This window comes from Balearica regulorum, chromosome 15 (genome assembly GCF_011004875.1).
Source record: "Balearica regulorum gibbericeps isolate bBalReg1 chromosome 15, bBalReg1.pri, whole genome shotgun sequence".
Lineage (NCBI taxonomy): Eukaryota > Metazoa > Chordata > Aves > Gruiformes > Gruidae > Balearica > Balearica regulorum.
This window is the reverse complement of record NC_046198.1, coordinates 14,567,809-14,587,024: the sequence shown is the minus strand read 5'-3', so window position 1 is coordinate 14,587,024 and position 19,216 is coordinate 14,567,809. Positions and strand designations below refer to the sequence as shown.

General features: G+C 44.8%; 1 protein-coding gene across 1 annotated transcript in view; it reads left to right on the top strand.

The window, feature by feature from the left end:
• The window catches only part of FAM20C (FAM20C golgi associated secretory pathway kinase), a 60,307-nt gene that overhangs the window by 9,953 nt on the left and 31,138 nt on the right, over nt 1-19,216 (top strand). Inside the window, exon 3 of the mRNA XM_075767156.1 lies at nt 2,834-2,912. Within this exon, the coding sequence (XP_075623271.1) occupies nt 2,834-2,912 (79 nt within the window). The remainder of the gene's footprint in view (nt 1-2,833; nt 2,913-19,216) is intronic.

Genomic DNA, 19,216 nt, shown 5'->3' with positions numbered 1-19,216 from the left:
AGGTGCATGAAGGGTCTTGTTGAGTTGAAAAGAACAGCCTTAAGTTCATTTGCTTCCCTCTCTGCAGGGATTACAATGTTAGGCTCTAGTCTGGACTTGGAGGGTGGCTTTGAATCACCTCCAGCCTGGCCGGCACATCTGCGGCACCGAACGAGCAGCCAAAGTGGGAATATCTGCACGCGAGTCCAGATGATGTGGGGGAAAGCCAGCGTGGAGCTCTGCATGGGTTGTTGTCCACGATGCCTGTGGCTTCTGGCATGCCCTGCCATAAGGCACGATGGGACACCGTGCCCACCAATGTCACCTTCTGGTTTTGGGAAGTCCAAAGGTTACTCCTAGCAGCAGTGGAGGGACAACGTGCCAGCAAAACTTGTGTTCAGTCGGGGCTACTATTGCAACCAATTAAGGCAATACAATAAGATGGATCTAAAAAGACCAGGGAGATGTTTTTGTCTTACTTCAGCTCAATTCCTTCTGACAGGAAACCAGGCCTTTGTGTCTCATGGAAGAATTATTCTGAATTGTTAATCTTCTTCATACATTTCCGTGCTTGGTGATGACACACTCATTGTTGAGTTCGGCTGCTAACAAAATCATTATCTGTTGAGTGGCTTCAATTTGCTGAGAAACCAGTCCTCTTAGTGTATCTGAAACTTTCTGCTTAGAAAAGGGCATGCTGGAACATAATTTTTTCTTCTTCTTTGCATTGCTGTGATTTCCCGAACGCTTGGCTTCCCAGCTGTACCTCCAAATAGGTTCCATCCTTCCCTTTTCTCTGATGGGTTTACAGAATCTTTGCTATTTGGACATATATGTGTCATGGAGGACACGGAGCCAACCTCTAAGCCCCGAGCTCCTCAGAATTGAATGAAGAAGCATTAACCATATCCATTTTAGAGAAAAAAAACATTTGATCTTCAGTTGGTGTGAGCAGTCTGCAAGCAGTTATGATGAGGTCGGTGGAGGTGGGGAGAGTTACATCTGACAGAAAGGAGGCAATTCTGCCCTTTGGTACTGAGGCTGGTATTACTGACCTAAATGGAGATAGCCCACGTGAACAGGGTGCAAATACAGTTTATACCTTAAAGAGCTGGGCAAACCCCGTGCCTTCGGTGGCAGCTGGGCAGCGAAGGTGATCCTGGGCACGGCCGTTGGTGGTCCTAAGGCAGCAGATGCAGGTTTTTGGCTGGGGCATTGCTGCTTTTCATTGCCTTCAGGCTCTGGGCTAGGTGTGGAAATGCCTACTGGTCCTTCTTCCCTCAGGTGCAGCTCAACTGACCTGTTCTCCCCAAGAGAGGGAGTTTAATATGTGAAAGCCACGTGCTTCTGCTTTACCTGTTCAGTGCAAGTTATTTAATGCCCTTTAATTTCTAATTATTTATTTGTTCCTTTGGGATAAACTGGAAATGCAAGAGAAGGCTGGGGTCAGCAAAACAGCAAGGCAGGAGGGATTTTATTCTAGGAGAAGTATAATTACACTGACCAGATTTGCATAGCATTTTGTTGCAAAGATATAGATTACAAGTGCTGAAAAAGAGCTGATGACCTATCAGTAATAAGACACAGAGATGAGTAATTAAAAGGATGTGCAGCTTGGCATTGGTTAGAGAAAAAAAAATGTACAAGCTATATGGGTGGAACAAGGGCAGTTCTAAGCCCAAATTTACAGAGCAGGGTAACTTGACATTTATGTAGTTCTCCAGTTGACACAGGTTTTGTCAGGACTGAAAAGAAAGGGATTGATTAGCTGATTGTTCGTAGGAAGCACTTTTAAAGGACTGACTCATCCACATAGACACGACTGCCATAGTCTGCCTCTCTGAACACAGAAGTGAATTAAGGAGTCAGGGCATAGGTCATTTCATTTATTCAGAGCAGTTTTGATTGATTGAGATGGTAAAAAACCAGCTGGTTTGCCAAAGTGTGTATTTATCTTTTTTAAGTAGTCTTATCATTAAGTAAAATGCATTTTCATGAATTCTTATATTAAAAAAAATTTGGTCTGACTTTGGGAACACTATAATCTGGCCGTTTACATGATATCATCCATATGGTTCAGACTGGTATGACTACAAGTCAATCTTAAATACCCGTTAGCTCTCATCTGGGAAGTGAGCGCATTTACTGTCTGAGCCAAGACGGCCCTCGGTGTGCCGAGCGGACCCCAGCCCCTGCCGCCTCCGCGGGCCCCCTCCTACCCTCCCAGCCACCCGCTCTGCTCTCCTGTACGAGCCACCTTGAGATCCCTTGAAGTTAATGGCTGGGCTTGGATACATACCCATTGTGCATAGAGGAGAGGAATTTACATACCTCTACTGCTCAGCAACAATTATTAAAATCGCAGCAGACATCAGAGATTGCTGTAGTATCTGCTCATGCTTTTAATTAAGGGGATGTCTGCTGCGCAGTGGACTGTACATCCCAGCTACAGTTGCCTTCAAAAGCACCCCACCTCCTTTCCCAATGTGGGTCCGTTGTTAAAAGGAACTCCAAAAGTGCTTGAAATTGGAGAAAACAAGACTCCAACGATCTGCTCCTATACATGCTGTACAGTTAGGGTGCTTATGGAGCCTGTAGTGGTCAATTGAAGAAGACAAAGACATCTCAGGGAGTACAGTTCCTTTTTAGTCCTGGTCGGCAGCTCAAAGCCCTCCCCTGTGCTCTGCACCCGCTGAATAATCTGTTGTCCAGTTAGGATTACCCTGCTCGCTGCTCAGATACCGCAGTGCCGAATCTAATACAGAGCAAAAGATAGACGATTTTGTGTCAAGGAAGCTGACTGTAAGTAGATCCACATGTCGGATTTTAAAGCGGTTTTGCTTTTTTCCCACAGCTATGAAATCAGGAGGCACCCAGCTGAAGCTGATCATGACGTTCCAGAATTACGGACAAGCATTGTTCAAACCCATGAAGTAAGTAAAAAAAAAGTCTGTGTTGTAAAGTGAAGTTGTGGGGGGAATACCCTGTTGCCGTTTTCAAAGCAGTTAAAAGTTTGCTGTGGTACCTCTCAAGGTTAATGTGTCTGGTTCCCTGGGCTTGCTGCTGAACGTGGAGCTGTTGAAACCTTGCACTACTAGACTGGTCTTTGGAAGAGATACTGAGGAGGCTTCAGATACATTACAGTCTTCTCAGGAATGTTATTCAGTCTGTGAAATCTCCCTTCATAAATACAGGATGTTTTCAGCATTTCTTTCGTATGTAAACGTCCTCCGCAGGTCTGAGCTTTATCAGTGTTCCCCTGGAATATGACCAGACAAGAGAGATGGTTCAGAACAGCTTTGGGAAGAGCTAAATAGTATTTGTCTGATAAATTATAATTTAATCCGTTGATTTATTGTTGTTTGTATTAAAGGGATGTACTAGTCATTTGGCTGTGGCTATGCTGACTCTGTGAAAATGAGTTTATCTGCGAGTGGTATTGCAAGGTAATGAATCTAGAGAGAAAGGGAAGGAGTCGGGTGGTGCAGCCTTGGTTTGTTCCTGCCCAGCTCCCATTGACATGAGGGAAGTTATTCAGATACAAAGCAGATGTAAATGAGTTCTGAATCCTGACCTGTATGTTTGTGTTGTAGTAAGGAAAATGACTCCGTGCTTATTGTAGAGGGTTTAGCAAAGACACTCGGGGCTGCAGAATGTTTAATGAAGCTACTCAGTATCTGTGTCAAGGGTACCACTGGAATAATAAATTCATTTCCTTCTTTTGTTCCCACTGTAGGGAATTTGAGTTAATTTTCTCAAAGATGGTCCATAAAAGACTAAAGTAACCGAGAACGAGTGGTTTGGAATATGTGTTGGCATAGTGTTACAGCTGTAGCGGGGAGCACAGCTCAGGTGGTACGCTGCTGGCTGGAGACTGAGAAATTCCCTGTTTCACTATGGATGTTGCTATAGACTGACCTCAGACAAGTACAGATTTGACTTGATCCTATTTGACTGCCAGAAGGGCCAAAAAATCGATCCCACTTTCCTTCAATCCAAGTTTGAGCAGGAACCCTCCTTATGTGCATTCGTCCTGGGAACCACAAGGAAATCCTGTGCCCGTCCAGGCAGCACAAGGCATTCGTGCAAAGGCCAGATGCCTCTGTGTTATTTTTCCCAAATTGCACACAAGTTTTTCCATGTTTCTAGTGGACCACTGATTGCCTGGGAGAGGTCAGAGGAAGCACAGATAATACTGACAAGTCACGAGGGAAGGTGGTGTCGGAGAGCATCTACTCCAACATCTTCCCTTCCTCTCCCCGAATGCTGAGGCCATCAGATCATCAGTGCATGGGTCCATCCCCTGTGTCTGCAAGTTTGATGCATATAGGCACAATCCTTAATTGCGTCTTGTCCCACGTGCGAAATCAGGAACCAGGCGGGTTTGAGCAGCCTTTAAGTATTTGGCAGAATCGTGGTTGCGCTGTTGGCTTTTTACATAGCATGTGATTTGTTTCTTCTCCATTTGCTCAGATGCAGATAATCTCAATCTTTATCATTGGTATGACATTGTAATTCTGGGAATGCTAATGAGGTCAAATCAAAAGCGTACTGTTTCTACTGTACTATACACTGCCTTGGCAAGATGATGGATGACAATAGACATATAGCCACGTTCCTGTGTAGAAGCAATTACTACCATCCGCTAGAACAATAACAGAAAATGATGATGTCTTAATCATTCCCTTTGCTTGATTTGAAGGGCAGCAGCACCCTATTTTCTCACTACTCTTTGCGTCACATACACCACTGGAAAAAGCAGTGTTAGAGCATTCAGCAGCTGTGTTCCCAGGCACCACACCTTCCAGGAGCAATGCTGCTGTGTTTGTGCTGAGCATCGCTGAACACATTAGTGATTTTGAATAAGGACGTTTGCAAGCATTCGTCTTCATTCTCATAAGAGTGAACAGGGAGCCAGATGCTCAGCTAGCATAAATCTTCCTAGCTGCTTTGGCCTCTGGTCCCATTGGCCTCTTTCTCCAGCTTATGAACCGTTGTTGATGAAGTTCTTGAAGAGGTTTGCAGCATCATTCCTTTATACAGAAATAAGCAGCCTAGAACTACAAAAAAAAAAAATAATCAGGGTTTAAAGCTATGAGACTTCTTGTAGGACTTTCTTCAGGCCTTGGACACCTTCCAGGCTGTTTCTGGTGCTCCCTCTTTTCTGCAGGGTACCCTTCTGATCCAGGCTTCACAAAGCTGGGTGTGCCTTCCCAGGACAGGAGGCTGTAGGGACCTCACAGATCAGAGCCAGGCATCTCTGGTCATCAGGACCGGCAGTGTAAAGGACATTTTTTTCTAAATAGTTTAATTTGAGGACCATAAAATATCATCCTGGTGGCTATTTCTAAGATCAGCTCATTGAAGGAAGCCCTTGGAGGATAGTCAGGACATCTCCTATGTGTTTCAGTTGTTACCAGCTCCATGGCTTTTCAAAACAGCAGAAGTCATACGAGCAGCCTTCTTCGTGCATCCGAGGTAACACAACCATTACATAGCACTGAGTGCCCAGCTGCAATTGAAAACTGGGGCTTCAGTTCATCCCTTTGGTACTGGAGGGAGCAATATAATTGCACCTCCATGTTAAAAACTGAACTGAGCCACTGCTTTTTAGAGAACAGAGTTGGCATCAGTAGGAATTCAGGCCTGATCCCAAGGAAAATTGATAATCCAGCATTTCCCACCCTGTCTGGGATCCGAAGTACTGAAAGCTGAATGGCGTGAGGTACAGACAGGGTAATATGTAGACATGAGGCCAGTCTCTACCTGGATTTGATGCATTTGAACTATCTGGAAAGCTGGTTTTGCTATACACAGCTGTACTCGGCATCTTCCAAACTGAATTAACACCTGCTTGAGCAGGATTGCAGCAGACAGGGGAGACCGTGCAAACCCTCCCCTGACTCGGCTGGGCATCTGCTGGTGGAAGGGGAGGTCTGCAGACCTTTGCAGTGACTTCTGCAGGACAGTCAGTGCAAACCCTACTCCCTGGCAAATCACTTGAAACCCTGCAGAACTCATCTGACTTGCTCTGCCCTTTCCCAGCCTCCCAATTCTGCATTGAATTTATCCAGGGAGCAAGCCAGCTCCAGAAAGGCCCAGGCAGGATTTGGAAATGGGGAAACCAGAATCTCTCTTTGATACCTTTTGTGCTCAGTGTTTGACATTAATTGACGACTCTTCATCTGGTCATTAATTCAGGCTAGTGGAGCAAAGGAGAGGAGGGAAGCTTAACAGTCAGGGAAATGTGATAGCGGTAAATAAAGCCTGATCATCTGCAATTATTTTATTTATTCGTGGCTCTGCATCTTCATTTCTGAAATAATTGCCCATAAAGTATTGCAGAGGAAGCCAAATCTATTTATAAATCCTATGGCCCAGCGTAGATTCCTTTGCTAATTCCAAATGCATCATAGAAAAAGCGAATATTTGCTAAAACTCCAGGGAAGATTTAATGTATTTGCAATGTATCTTACAGTTAATGTGTAGTTTTATTTAGCTCATAACAGTTCGATCATACAAAATTATTACCATATGGGACAGGAAAAAAATAGCAACCTCCCCTTCTCCCGTGATTAGTGTGTCTAACTGTACTAGTATTGTATAGCATAATAAAATTTATTTACGTGATCGCTGATATCTGCAACCATAGCTTTCTACATGACTTATCAGGTAGGGATGGTGCAGAGCCATAAATTTCAAAGAGTTTTGGCTTATTTGTCCAGAACGAACATGCGCTTTATAGTTTTATTTGGTTTCCCTTTGTTTCTGCTAGCTGGTGAAGTTAAATAGCTGGCTCAGCAACAAAACCAACACACTATTTTTTTTCCTCCCAAGGCTTTATTCTTGAAGGGGGAGATTCTGCTCCAGCAGAGTCAGTGTTAGGATTCCTGTTGCGTACACTGGGGCCAGGAGTTTGAGAGAGTTTTGTACAGTTCTTATGGAAAAGCCAAACAGGATCGAATAGAAAATGATACCCTGTTACTGGAGTTGTGAGAAAAGTGTCCTGTGGTATATGTTTAAGAATGACATCTCTCATTCCCAGTTTTATAGACTGCTTCGTAGAAATGTGTAGAAAGGGTATTCATTATAAAATCGTTGAGGTTTATTTTTTCCATTCAAAGAAATAGTCCTGTATCTAGTGAACTCACATTTGACTGAAACTGAGATAAAAGCCAGTTCTGTTCCAACTTTAGATTTTTCCAGATATTTTTAACATCTTGTTTCTTTTCTTGTGTTTTTACAAGTCACAGTACAGGATTGGTAAGAGCCGCGCGGCTGTTTCTTCTAGTAGCTGAGGTTCACAGTTAAAGTCTTTATTAAAGTAGAACCAATTAGCATCAGGGTGATATCAGGCCAGAGGAGACTTCGGGGGTCATCTCCTTGAATCACAGGCGATTGTCTCATGAAATCCCATGCATTAACTGATCAAACACTGCAGACCAATTTTTTTTTTTGTCCTTTTTTGCCTTGCCATCCCTCCTGAAGCTCACTGCTGCAGAAATCACACTACCCACTGGGAGCATCTCCTGGTTCCTGCAGCCCTCAGAGACACGACCCATCCCAGTGCCAGCCACAAAATAAACTGGTGGTCACGGTCTAGTGCAAAGCTAGTGCTCTACAGAAATAAAACTAGCACACTCACCTCTCTGCTTCTGTAACATTCCTATAGCATATTTTTTGGCTCAAAGACAGGGGCACTGTTAGCTGGGCTGAAATCTAGCAGCCAAGGTCATGGGGAAGATAATATTTTTGTTTCGATTGGCAAAGCACAGCTTTTTACTGGCTTTTAAACGTCACGGCAACAAAGGATTAGCAATGTTCTTTAAGTTTCCCTTTGATTTTCTTTTAGGATTTCTCAACAAATAATGCATCTTTTGATAGGGATATTAAATAGGCCAAACAATCGCTGTAATACAAACAACTGTTAATCGCTTTAATTTCCTATAGTTATATTCCCTTTCCGAAGCTGCAGCGTGACTGTTGTACCTGCAAAATGCAGCCCCCGGGCCTGATTATCATATCAATTAGGCTGGTGTAATTCTTCCGAATTGGTAGCATTGCTTCCAAGTCAGAGGAGTTAAAATGAACTTCAGAATCGGGGCCGCCGGAAGATTGCTTTCCTTATTACATTGCATATCATGCTGTTTTGAGGAAATACATTTTGCAAACCTGTTGCATTTCAGCTGGCAGGCATCCAGTATAAACATACTGTTATAAGTCAACATAGCAATTAAATCAAATTGCAATGTTTTCTCTGAGCAGCTAGAGAAGTGAGATATGCATACAGTAGCTGCTATGCTAGAAGCCTTTCAGGATTAACACTTCGGCACGCTGGAATGTGCCGCGCGAAACCCGGCCGAGCAGTCCCTGGTCAAAGTACAAACCCAGCCGCTATGTTTTGTCACTGGCCTCAAGCCGTGTTACTGTACCGGTCACTGGAGAGCGCTGGTTCTGCGCAAGGTGTGTTACTGGAGACCTAAGGTTGAATAAACTGGTTGGAATGGTTGAAGTTAGTAATCCCAGTATTCAGTTTATATAGGTGTATTTTAAAATTGCAAGAAGTGCTGTCTCGTTACATGGCGAAGAAGAAATGCTTGCTTTGTTGCTGGACATAACAATCCGTAATCAGATATTCTGTGGACCTCAGCCAGGACATTTTGGACTTTTTGAGGGCATTCAAATCCTTTACCTCCCAAATCCCTGCTGAAATGTTTACCTGAGTGAGACTGACAGGCAGATTTGATTGTGCTTACATCAGGAATAAATCTGGAGTAAACTGGATGAATTATATCACTTGATATTTAAAGTACATGAGATCTGAATGTGGTCCTAAATAAGTAGAGGTTGCTGTGTATTATTTTAGTTCTTTAACTTTTTGTATATTATGCATGAACTGTTTTTTATAACTAATCCTGTTCATCAGATCAGACCTCTTCAGTATTTCAATACAAATTGAGGTTTAGGACTCAGCAGCGCGTCTGGTCCGAATCTCATTTATGCAGATAGGAAAATTTGCGGTGACTTCAAGGACAGTTGGATCAGGATTGAAGCTGACTGATGGCCCTGGACAGCAGTGAAAACCAGTCTTCTGTCTGTCACTGCACACTGCATTTCCCCTTGCCACAGTTCAGCAACTGCTGCCTGAAATATTGATCAATCCCATCCAGCCCAGGAGAAATTCGTTCTCAAATTCTGAAAGCATGTTTATGAAATGACCCCAGAGTCAAAGTCTGCAAAGTCCAGGTAGCTCAAAGGTTGTCCATTTAGATTAGGATCTGCAGGGACCCGTGACAGCAGCGTTTCACCATGCTGGCAGTCAGAAGGGGAGAACAAACTTCTCTCCCTCTCTTTTGGCATCAGCTCTGTTGTGCTGTCCCAAGCCGAGCTGCGCTGGGTTATTCCTCCCGGTGCTGGGCAGGAGCTGCTCTGAGCCAGTCTGGGACAATACGAGTCCCAGCGGTGGGAGGGAGCAGACCTTCCTCCAGCACGCCAGGGCTGTTTTGCTGGGTATCACCTTGTCCGGGGGTTCAGCCCCATCCTGCTTCCCGGCACAGGAAAGCCGCTGCTGGCGAATTCTCCCCCAGATCCCTCTCCCCTGACTTCCCCGTGGCATCTCCAGCTCCTGGCAGGAGAAGACTTCACTCCGCAGCTTACAGAAACAGCAGCCCCATGGTCTCTGTGACTGAGGCTTTTCGCACAAATAATTCAATCCTTGCATTTTTCTTCAACTCGTTTGTTGGGGTTTCTCCAGCAGATGATAACACGATGCTCAATATCTATTTTTGCTCTTGTCTTACGCAGACACAAATGGCCACCGGTACTGACTGTACCTGCCCCTTATCGCCGCCTTAAGGAGAGCTGAGTGGGCAGTCATACTTTACAGTAGTCAAGTGTCTCAGCTTGATTAGCCACCTTCTATCTAAGTGCTTATAGAATCTTGCTAATTAGTCTTCGGGATCAAAGATATGCTGGTGTTTATTTTTTCTTTAAAAGCCAGTTGTTGCAGCAGCTAACTTTTTTTTTCCATGTTGCCATAGTGTATTAGGAAGGACACATCTTCAGTCTCTGATTTTCATCAAGCTACTTCTTCATTTTAATTTTCTACATACCCAGAAATGCAATCCTGTGGCTTTGCCTTTTAATTAGAGACCCACTTTCAGCTCCTCAGTTTCTTATTTCTTACCCTGTATTGGCAGTGCAGAAAAGCAGCAAACGTTATCGAGGGAAGAGCTGGCATGAAATGCATAACCTGTAATTTACTGCTAAGTAACAGGGCTTGGCACACAGGGGACTCGTTGGTGTAGCAGTGAGGTAAGATGTCCTTAGTAAATCTAAGGAAAAAAATGTGTCCAAAATGTTTGCAGTGGGATATGCAGATACCGCTACCCTGAAATATTTCATGGGAATTTGTCTCCATTTCTCTACAATTTATAATCCTTAAACCAGGCTCGAGAGACTGAAATTCAGGGAGGGGAAAATGATTTGTGCAAGAGTTGTGGCGTAAACCACAGGCTGAAGCTGTTCTCCCTCTGGAGCAGCACACACAGCTTTATCCTGGCGACGAGTTACACCGTGCTCGTTCCCCCCCTTGGGAGGAGTTATTTTTGGATGTTTTATGGAGCTCAATTGCTCCCCCTCTGCCCCTGGTCCTTATCTCATGCAGGGATAGCTCTGGGGATCCCCATTGCTTCGGAGGATACGAATGGGGATTTGGCCACTTGGGCCAAGATTTGTTTGACTTGACGTTTGTTTGCTTTTCTAACGTCCAGCTCGTTAAAGCCCTCAACATTTCTACAGGTTTCTTGAGTTCGGGCTGCTGGCTGTCAGGAGGGGCAGGAGATAAGCAGCAGTGAAATGGCTCTGACAAAAGAGCGTGTTTAGTGGCTGAGGACCCATGTCCAGCTTTGCCGGAGGTCACTGTGCTGTGGTCAGCAAGGATGCGAGAGCTGGGTGGCATTCGGGAGGGACTCACGACCAAAGTAACAGTGTCTTGCAGGTCGAGACAGGAAGGTTTTGGCAAAACTGAGAGAGCACACAGCGCACGTCCAAATTACGCCCTTGGCATGGTGCTATTGGTGACTCACTGCTGTAAACAAACAAAAAAAGTGTGTTTAAAATAGCCGTAATAGCTGTTAATAACACAGCTTTAGGACACGCTGGACATTTCTGACTCCCCCCCCCCAATATCTGGTTCAGTAGTATTAGTACTTTTCCTGTTAACTTACAATTTTCCACCCTGCTGTAATGTTCTGCATGTGGGTAAATAAAAGTGAGAAAGCCTGAAAGACTCATTTGCATGTGAAGAAGTAGCAGAAACCCAGAGTAAATAGCATCTGCAAATGTGTGGGAGCTGGAGAGTAGGGGGGGACAGCAAAACTGTTGTAAATAGAAGCAATTTAAAGTGATGGATTATGCGCTATGGATAATAAAATACCCCAAGCCAGCACATAAGCCAGATACTGTTCTCAGCAGCAGCATCCAACTGATCCTGTTAGCACTTCAAGCTTCTTTTGTAAACCTTGCTAATCGGTGGTCCCAATTCTTCATGCAGGGGTAGTCACCCAGCCAGAGGACAAGTAACACCATGGCCATGCATGGAGACCTGTAAGAGCAGAAATATTGCACGCAGACTGCAGATACACACAGTCTGTGTATGGATTTTGAACTGCTTTGATAAGCTGGCATGAAGCAGCAAAAGAAATGAAGGTGTTAAATTAATCTGTAGATTTACTGGGAAATCTAGCAATGATTATTATTATTTCCTTTTGTTTTCAGTATGACTGACTTGTATTTTGTTTGATTCTCATGACACACAAGAAGAGAATTTTAACCCAGCGTATTTGTGTTTCCCTGTATTTTGTGCCTGTTCGAATCACTGTGATATGATAATCTGGCCAAAATTTTCAGACAAACCTCTTTTGCATCTGATTCTTTAGGGGTTTATTAAGCAGAAAATCTGATTCCCGGGGCCTAAAACCCAGAGGTTTTTCAGCCTTTCATGTTGCAAGCCCAGGTTTTGTGTCAGGGCCCTGCGTGAGCCTCAGCCAGGAGGAGGAGAGCGATGCCGTGGTTCCAGCGCCAGCTCTGCCTCCTGGGGCTGACAATGGCAGAGGCAGCTTAAAGCAAAATCCTCTTTTTCTCCGTAAGATCGAGAAGGATGGGGTGCAGCGACGGGGGCTCGTGCTAGCCCTGGGCAAGGTGGGGGCAGTGGCTGTCCCCTTCGGCATGGACCCAGCGCCACCACGAGCCTCCGTGTCTCCCCCCATCCACAGCGACGGCCAGCCTGACATCTCAGGGCTCTGACACCAGCAAAACCGGGTGCCCGAGGAGGGCAGAGCCTGCTTTCCCCATTGCCTGCCTAGTTTTCTTATTCCCAGAGCGAGCTCCCATCTTTTTTTGCAGCCTCCTAACCCCAGGTACAAGAGCTGGGATTTAGCCCAAAACATGCCCTTTTTTGCTCTGCCTGACCTACTTGGCACTGACATGGCGAGCCGTGAGGGTTCCTGCTCCTCCAGTGCCTTTGCTTCGGAGAGTTGGGCTTTTGTGCTGCCGATTGTATCACAGCGCCTTGAAGTTATCTTGGCGTGCACAGGGTATTTTGGTACAGAAGCTGCTTTTTATGTGCTTCTGCAGCACTCGGGGCACTAATGCTTCACCTGGAGCCGCGGCAAAGCCTCCGCTTTCGTGCCGCGGTACGGCAGGGCAGTGCCAACCCGGAGCGAGTCCACAGCTCCGGGCGATGTGAGCGCAGCCGGGTCCTGCTCTGTTAGCAGTCGGCGAGGCCGTGCAGAAGGGATGGGTTTTGCAGCATATCCAGGCCACCTATTCAAATCCAGGCTCTTTTGGCACCCGTGAAATTGTCTGACAACTTGTGTGCGGGCACTGTGCCATGCAAGCAGATGGGCATGAATGTCCCGGCAGCCAAGAGCCTGGGATGTTCATCTGGCAGAGGGGAGTGAGAGCAGAGCTCCTCGGTGCTCATGTCCAAACGCCTGTCTCTCCTGCAGTTACGATGGGAAGAGCGGGCACGGCAGTGGGTTTCTGGTTTGGGCACGGGGTGTTGAGCAGCAGAGATGATACCCCCACATTCTCCCCCTGGTTCCTGCTACTCCATCACCGAGGACAAGGTAGTTTCTGAGATGCTTTCAGCCGAAGTTCTCCATTTTGTTGGGGACAGCCAGCACCCGGCACTGTCCTGTGTCCTCCAGAGACTCACCTTCAAGGCAACAGCACAGCAATTCTTTTTTTAACTACCCCTGCGAGGTGGTTCCCTGTGAGAGGCTGGCTCTTGCCAGAACTGAATCCTGAGATAAAAGGATTAAAGCGTCCTCTTCGAGACTTCACAGAAATTGTCACAAGGGTTTTCCTTAAAACATAACTCCAGGGAAGGCCTTAATGCTTATCAGCCCGAGGGGCAGCTTTTCTCACACAGGCGTGCACTTCATAATGATTGACACATCATTAATTAACTGTTATTAATTAACCCCATAGTCTGAAGGGACAGGGGGAGGAATTCCTTGCAGGCCTGGAGCCCGTCATTTCTTTGAACACACGAGTCCCCTGTTCTGCTGCAGTCCCAAACCCATCTGTCTTTGGGACCGAAGAAGCTCGTAAAGAAGGCAGGACTAATGAACAACCTTTTATAGCCCCCCCTTCAGCCACCTTCATTTCCTGACAGCCACAGTTCAAACAGACGATTTGCAGCAGCGAGACTATTTGTGTCTATTACTCTGAGTTCAGAGGAAGAGAAACGTGAAAAAAAAAGAACAGTTGTTGCCTTTCAGCCTCCCCTTGTTCCCTGCCGCATAGGATGTGATTCCGTGAAGGGTACAGGATCCGCCTGTAACACAACGCTGGTTCAGCGTCTGGATGGTCACATACCTCCTTTTAGGCTGGCCATGCTACTCAAGGTTTCAGCCCAAATTTAGGACAGAAAACCATTCTTGCTTCTCCAGTTTAGCCCCAGCGTGACAACCTCTCCTCTGTACTCCATAGCCCAAGCCATGCTAAAGTGACGAGCTGCACCAGAACAGCAGCAGAAGGGACAAATTCTGACTTCAGCTGGGCTTTGCTGGTGTCCTTGGAGACTTTATTTTGCTCTAATCCTTTTGAGCCAGCCCCTATCTTCTGCCCGTTCTGCCTGGCGGCCTCTAACAATCTTGCATGTCAGACAGCACCATGATTATAGTTTTATTTAACTTTGTCTGCATTTGCCTTTCAAGGAGCAACAATGCAGCAATTCTGTAGACTAAATGTGTCTTAAGAAAAGAAATTGTCCTGTTTATCCACAAACACCAGATTCTTGGGGTGACGCCAATCTCGATGAGACATCAGTGATGCTGATAAGCCAATAGTCATAATCACTGATCAGTGTTTTGCTGATGTTTTGGCAAGGTTTTGTGTCCAATATTGTTGACCCTGTGCTTTTGCTATTATGTGCTGCATCCTTTGGCAGGAGAAGGACCTTCTCAGGGATCAGAGTGGTACCGACATTGCAGGAGATGCCTAAACTCCATTATGTTTGGCATGACTCGTTCCTTTCATTCAGTGTCGTAGATCAGGATTCGTCTCTCCCATGCAATTTCAGACCCAGCAGTATTAATCCTGCCATTTTGCTTCTTTGCAATTGGGAACGGCTTCATGTTGCTGACATCTGAATTACATTTTTAACAACAATTTCCTTTGTTATATAAAACGAAGCCAAAACAAACACTGGTATTGGAGGCTCACTTTCTGGTTTAAATAACACAGACCTTTAAATGGATGAGGGCTGTGAATCATTTTTGTGTAGATACTGGGTTTGAGTTGTTTACTTGCTTGTTTGTGAAGGATTTTGTTCTTTTTTTTTTTTTTCCCTGGCAATGTAAGTCTATCACTTTCGATGCAGTAGGACAGTTTGGAAAAGCTCCCTGGTCCCTCTTATCTAACTGTACTGTTATTAGATTATTGGATTCTCTCTTCTCCCCCTTGCCCTAAAAATTCACTCCCTAAAAGGGTGAAATTGCAGTGTATTGAATTGCCTGATATTGCGCCAATTCTTTATTGCAATATCTTCTAGATTTTAATAGCTACAGGCCTTGAAACTATTTTGGTGTTACCAAAGATATTTAATATCTGTGAACTTAGGGAAGGTATTTTCTGGCACTCGGCAGTGACTCCAAAGCCCCAAAGAATTGCACTCAACAGCCCTGAATTTCAAAGCCTGACATCACTGCAAGCAAGGAATACAAATCCATCAACAAGAGCAGGATTTTAATTGCTTTTGAATGATTCTATAGAAATCTAAAATTGCTTTGTGGGATGAAAAAAAAATCCCCACTTTTATCTGTGAAGAGGTTTTAATTCTGGCGAATAAAATAAGTGGCTGCTGTAATAATACAAGATTTTTTCCCTCTGACTGTGTAGCTGTTCCTTCAGCCCCTGCCTGCTGGGATTTTATCCTTGAGCAGTGAGACACAGGAGTTCATCAGATATTATACGTGGCAATTGCCAAACCAGGAGAGCCTCTTTGGTGGCTGAAAGATTTGTGCTTCTATTACGTTAACCGTTAAAAAATGAGACCACCTGCATTCTTTTGCAATGTGACCTTCTCCAGCTGGTCATATGCTGTGTTTTCTCTGTGATCTGATCTGATTTTAAGGGTAATCAAAAGGCCAGCAGTGCTTTAAAACCCAATAATACCTTGACTCTTGCTTTACAGTTTTCTTCTCTTTTTTTTTTTCCTCTTTTTTTTTTCCTCTTTTTTTTATGAAAGGAACGAAAACCTCTGCAGACGTTTCTACATCTGGCTTAGCTTCTGGTTAAATGCATCCTCAGGGAGTGCTGGAAAATATTACTTCTCCTGTTTAGAAGAGAAGTAAATGAGTCATATTTTCCAAAATAGTTTTCAAGGAAAGGAATATCAGAAGTTGTTTGTATTTTCCTGTTTAATAGATCTGGTGAATACTTGAAAATGGTCTGTGTCGCAAGAGAAGCACCACCAGAGTGTGAATATTCCCATTGCCTTGGCAAAGGCAAATGCCTTTATAGCTGGCAGGTATCAAGGAGCGTGTGTCGCTGCCCCAGGGACGGTGCAGGCTGTGATGGTCCCATCCCTGTCCCACCCCTCTGTCCTGTGTGGGGTCACACAGAATCACAGAACAGTTTGGGTTGGAAGGGACCTCACAGCCCATCCAGTTCCACCCCCTGCCATGGGCAGGGACACCCTCCACCAGACCAGGTTGCCCAAAGCCCCATCCAACCTGGCCTTGAACACTGCCAGGGATGGGGCCTCCACAACCTCTTTGGGCAACCTGTGCCAGTGCCTCACCTCCCTCACAGTAAAGAATTTCTTCCTAATATCTAATGTAAATCTGCCCTCTTTCAGTTTAAAATCACTACTCCTTGTCCTGTCACTACACTCCCTGATAAACAGTCCCTCACCATCTCTCCTGTAGGCCCCTTCAGGTACTGGTAGGCCGCAATCAGATCTCCCTGGAGCCTTCTCTTCTCCCCAACTGAACAACCCCAACTCTCTCAGCCTGTCCTCATAGCAGAGGTGCTCCAGCCCCCAGATCAGCTTCATGGCCTCCTTCGTGAGTTGAATGCTGTGGCTGTCCCTTGGACTGGTGCGGGGACGGACCCAGGCGTCCTCCTTGCCTGAAGGGTGGAGGAGAGCAGCATGTCTCCTGCCCGGGGCAGGTTTGCAGGCAGAGCAGAAGGCTTTTTTCCCCTCCTTCACCCCCTGGGTGGACTGTAAGAGGGGTCACGTTGATCTTCAGGGGTCTGGGGCTCTCAGGCACGGTGGAAGGACTCTCCTGGGTTTCAGAGGGAGCCAGATCTGGCCTCTCGTCTTACCTCAGCATTTCTGTTTGTGAATCAGCTGGAGGAATCCCCTTCCCCTGACTGAAAACATTCAGGATGCCCGAGGGAGGAATCACAGAAAAGGAGAAATTCGAGGTCCCCAAACTGGAGACCACAGTGGAGATGGGGAGCCTGTCCCATCTCCTGCCTCTCCGCGCGGCTCCTCGCCGGAGAAACCCCTTCTGAAACCCTGAGCAAGCCTCAGCCCAGGGCAGGGCAGGAAAAAGGCGCCGTGTCCCCCATCTCCACCCAAACCAACATCACCCAGGTAGCCAAACCTTGCCAAAGGCTCGCGAGGACGTTAGAAGGCGTCTCTCAAGTGGAGCCATAATAGCGTCTAATGCTGGTCAGCAATAACATTTCCTTATCTGGGTTTTTAAATTATTATTGAGCTTGTTCTAGGGAGGAAGAAAAAAAGACAATTGATTATTTGATATTTTACTTAGCATTAAACTTACAAAAAGGTGATTGGTGGCAGCACCTGAAAGTCTGAACTGATATTTTTCATGTCGTTTGAAGTATTTTGATGCTAACTTGTATTAAAGTACAGAAAACCTTCTAGTGGGGGCTTTAAAATATTTTTTAATTATTTTCAGAAATAAACCTAGCCATTATTGTATTTTTGAAGGACAATTATTTTGTCCTTTCTTGCATAACTACACATTTTAAAATACATTTTCAAATAATTATTTTTAAATTGTTTTTCTTCAAATTGACCATAACAAACCAGACAAATCTCTTCAGGATTAATTTTCCACCTAGCTGAAGAAATTAGCTATTGCTTTCTCCCTCCCACCTCGAAGCCGTGCTAGAATGGTTACCTGGATACCCTGCCTGTAAAGGATGTATGTGCTGAAGCAATTTAAATAGCCTGATTTGTCATCTAACTGCAGACATCATTAGCAAAGCATTATTTGGCTGGAACATTGTAGGCTGAATATGGATAGCTTCTCGGTGTTGAGGAGAGATTTAATTTAACCACCTTGTGACCAAATATTGCCCGTCTTGAGTGTGGAGCTGCAGCAGGTACGAGCTGCATCTGGGTGGGAAATTATTCTCCCGTAGTGTATAGTTATTGGAAATGTATTCTGCATCAGGATGAAAACAGGCTTTTTCAAATACGTTGTTTCAGAATCCACTGATTTGTTTATTTTGGGGCAAGGAGACAAGTTTTGTATGATGGGGAAGAGGGAAGGAAATTTAAGCCTAGCTGTTGCTTTTTTTCCCCTGTAACTTTTCTCCTTGCCACAGCCCCTCTTTCAATTTATTCCTCTGGTTATACTCTCTATTTTTAAAATGGCAATTCCATCTGGATGGAAAGACCCTCACAAGCAGGTTTTTAAAAACAAGCTGGTAAAATTACAGTGATGACTTGAAATTAATTTTACTGCATATGATAGCGTGTAAAGCAGAAAATAGTGGCCGCCTCTGATAAATCCTGCACGTCAGAAGGCAGAAAGTCATCTCCCTGGAATCTGACTATTGAGTGTGGTCAGGGAGGTAGTCTGTGCATAACAACAAGGAACGCGTAAAACCAAATCTGAGCTTTAAAAAGAGGATTTTCTTCATTCTCAGATCACTTTTTAGATCTGGACTGAACCTAACATACCATTTTAAGGCTTTATCCAAAATCAGGTTATTTATTATTGGTTCCAGTATGATTTGGGAAACTCCGCTAGAGTCTGGAGTTTTGTCAGGCAGGTTCAATAGCCCTGCATCTCCCCTTCTAAGCTAATTCTGCTGCTACAGCTGAATTGCAGGAGCACCACAATTGCATAGCTGCCAATTACATATTCCTGAACATCCTTCTTGGCAAATCAACTCCCAAATCATGTTCAGGAATCATAGTCTTAAATGAAGCACGGTTGCAAAATATTCTGCTGATCTATGGTGCAAGTCCTTTTCCTTTAGTCGTAATTGATGTTACAAAATATTTTATGGCTTCTGTCATTAGTATTCCCAATTGGCTCGCTCTACAATTTATTTCATGCTGTAAAAATGCTAAGAATTTTCTACTGATTAGCAGCAGTAGGGCATGTTTCTAGATTTATCAACGTGGGATATTTTGGGTGGGTAAGGAATCAAAACATGTCTTGACACTCTTCTTTTTGTTACAAATCTAGCAAGATGAAGACACTTTTGAGGTAGTAATTAAATTCTTTCAGTGGCATAGTCGATTATGCACAAGGCTTCTGTATAATTAATATATTTATTTCCAGGAAATCTACAGTATTTTCCTTGCTGTTTGTAGGGCTCAGCATATAAATAATGCAGACCATGCTGTGCTGCTTTTCAGTTCATCCCAGGAAATTATGCCATTAAAAATGACACGGTTCTTTCAGGCACACACAGACACAGCAGGTAAAGAGAATATTCATGTGATGAACAGTGA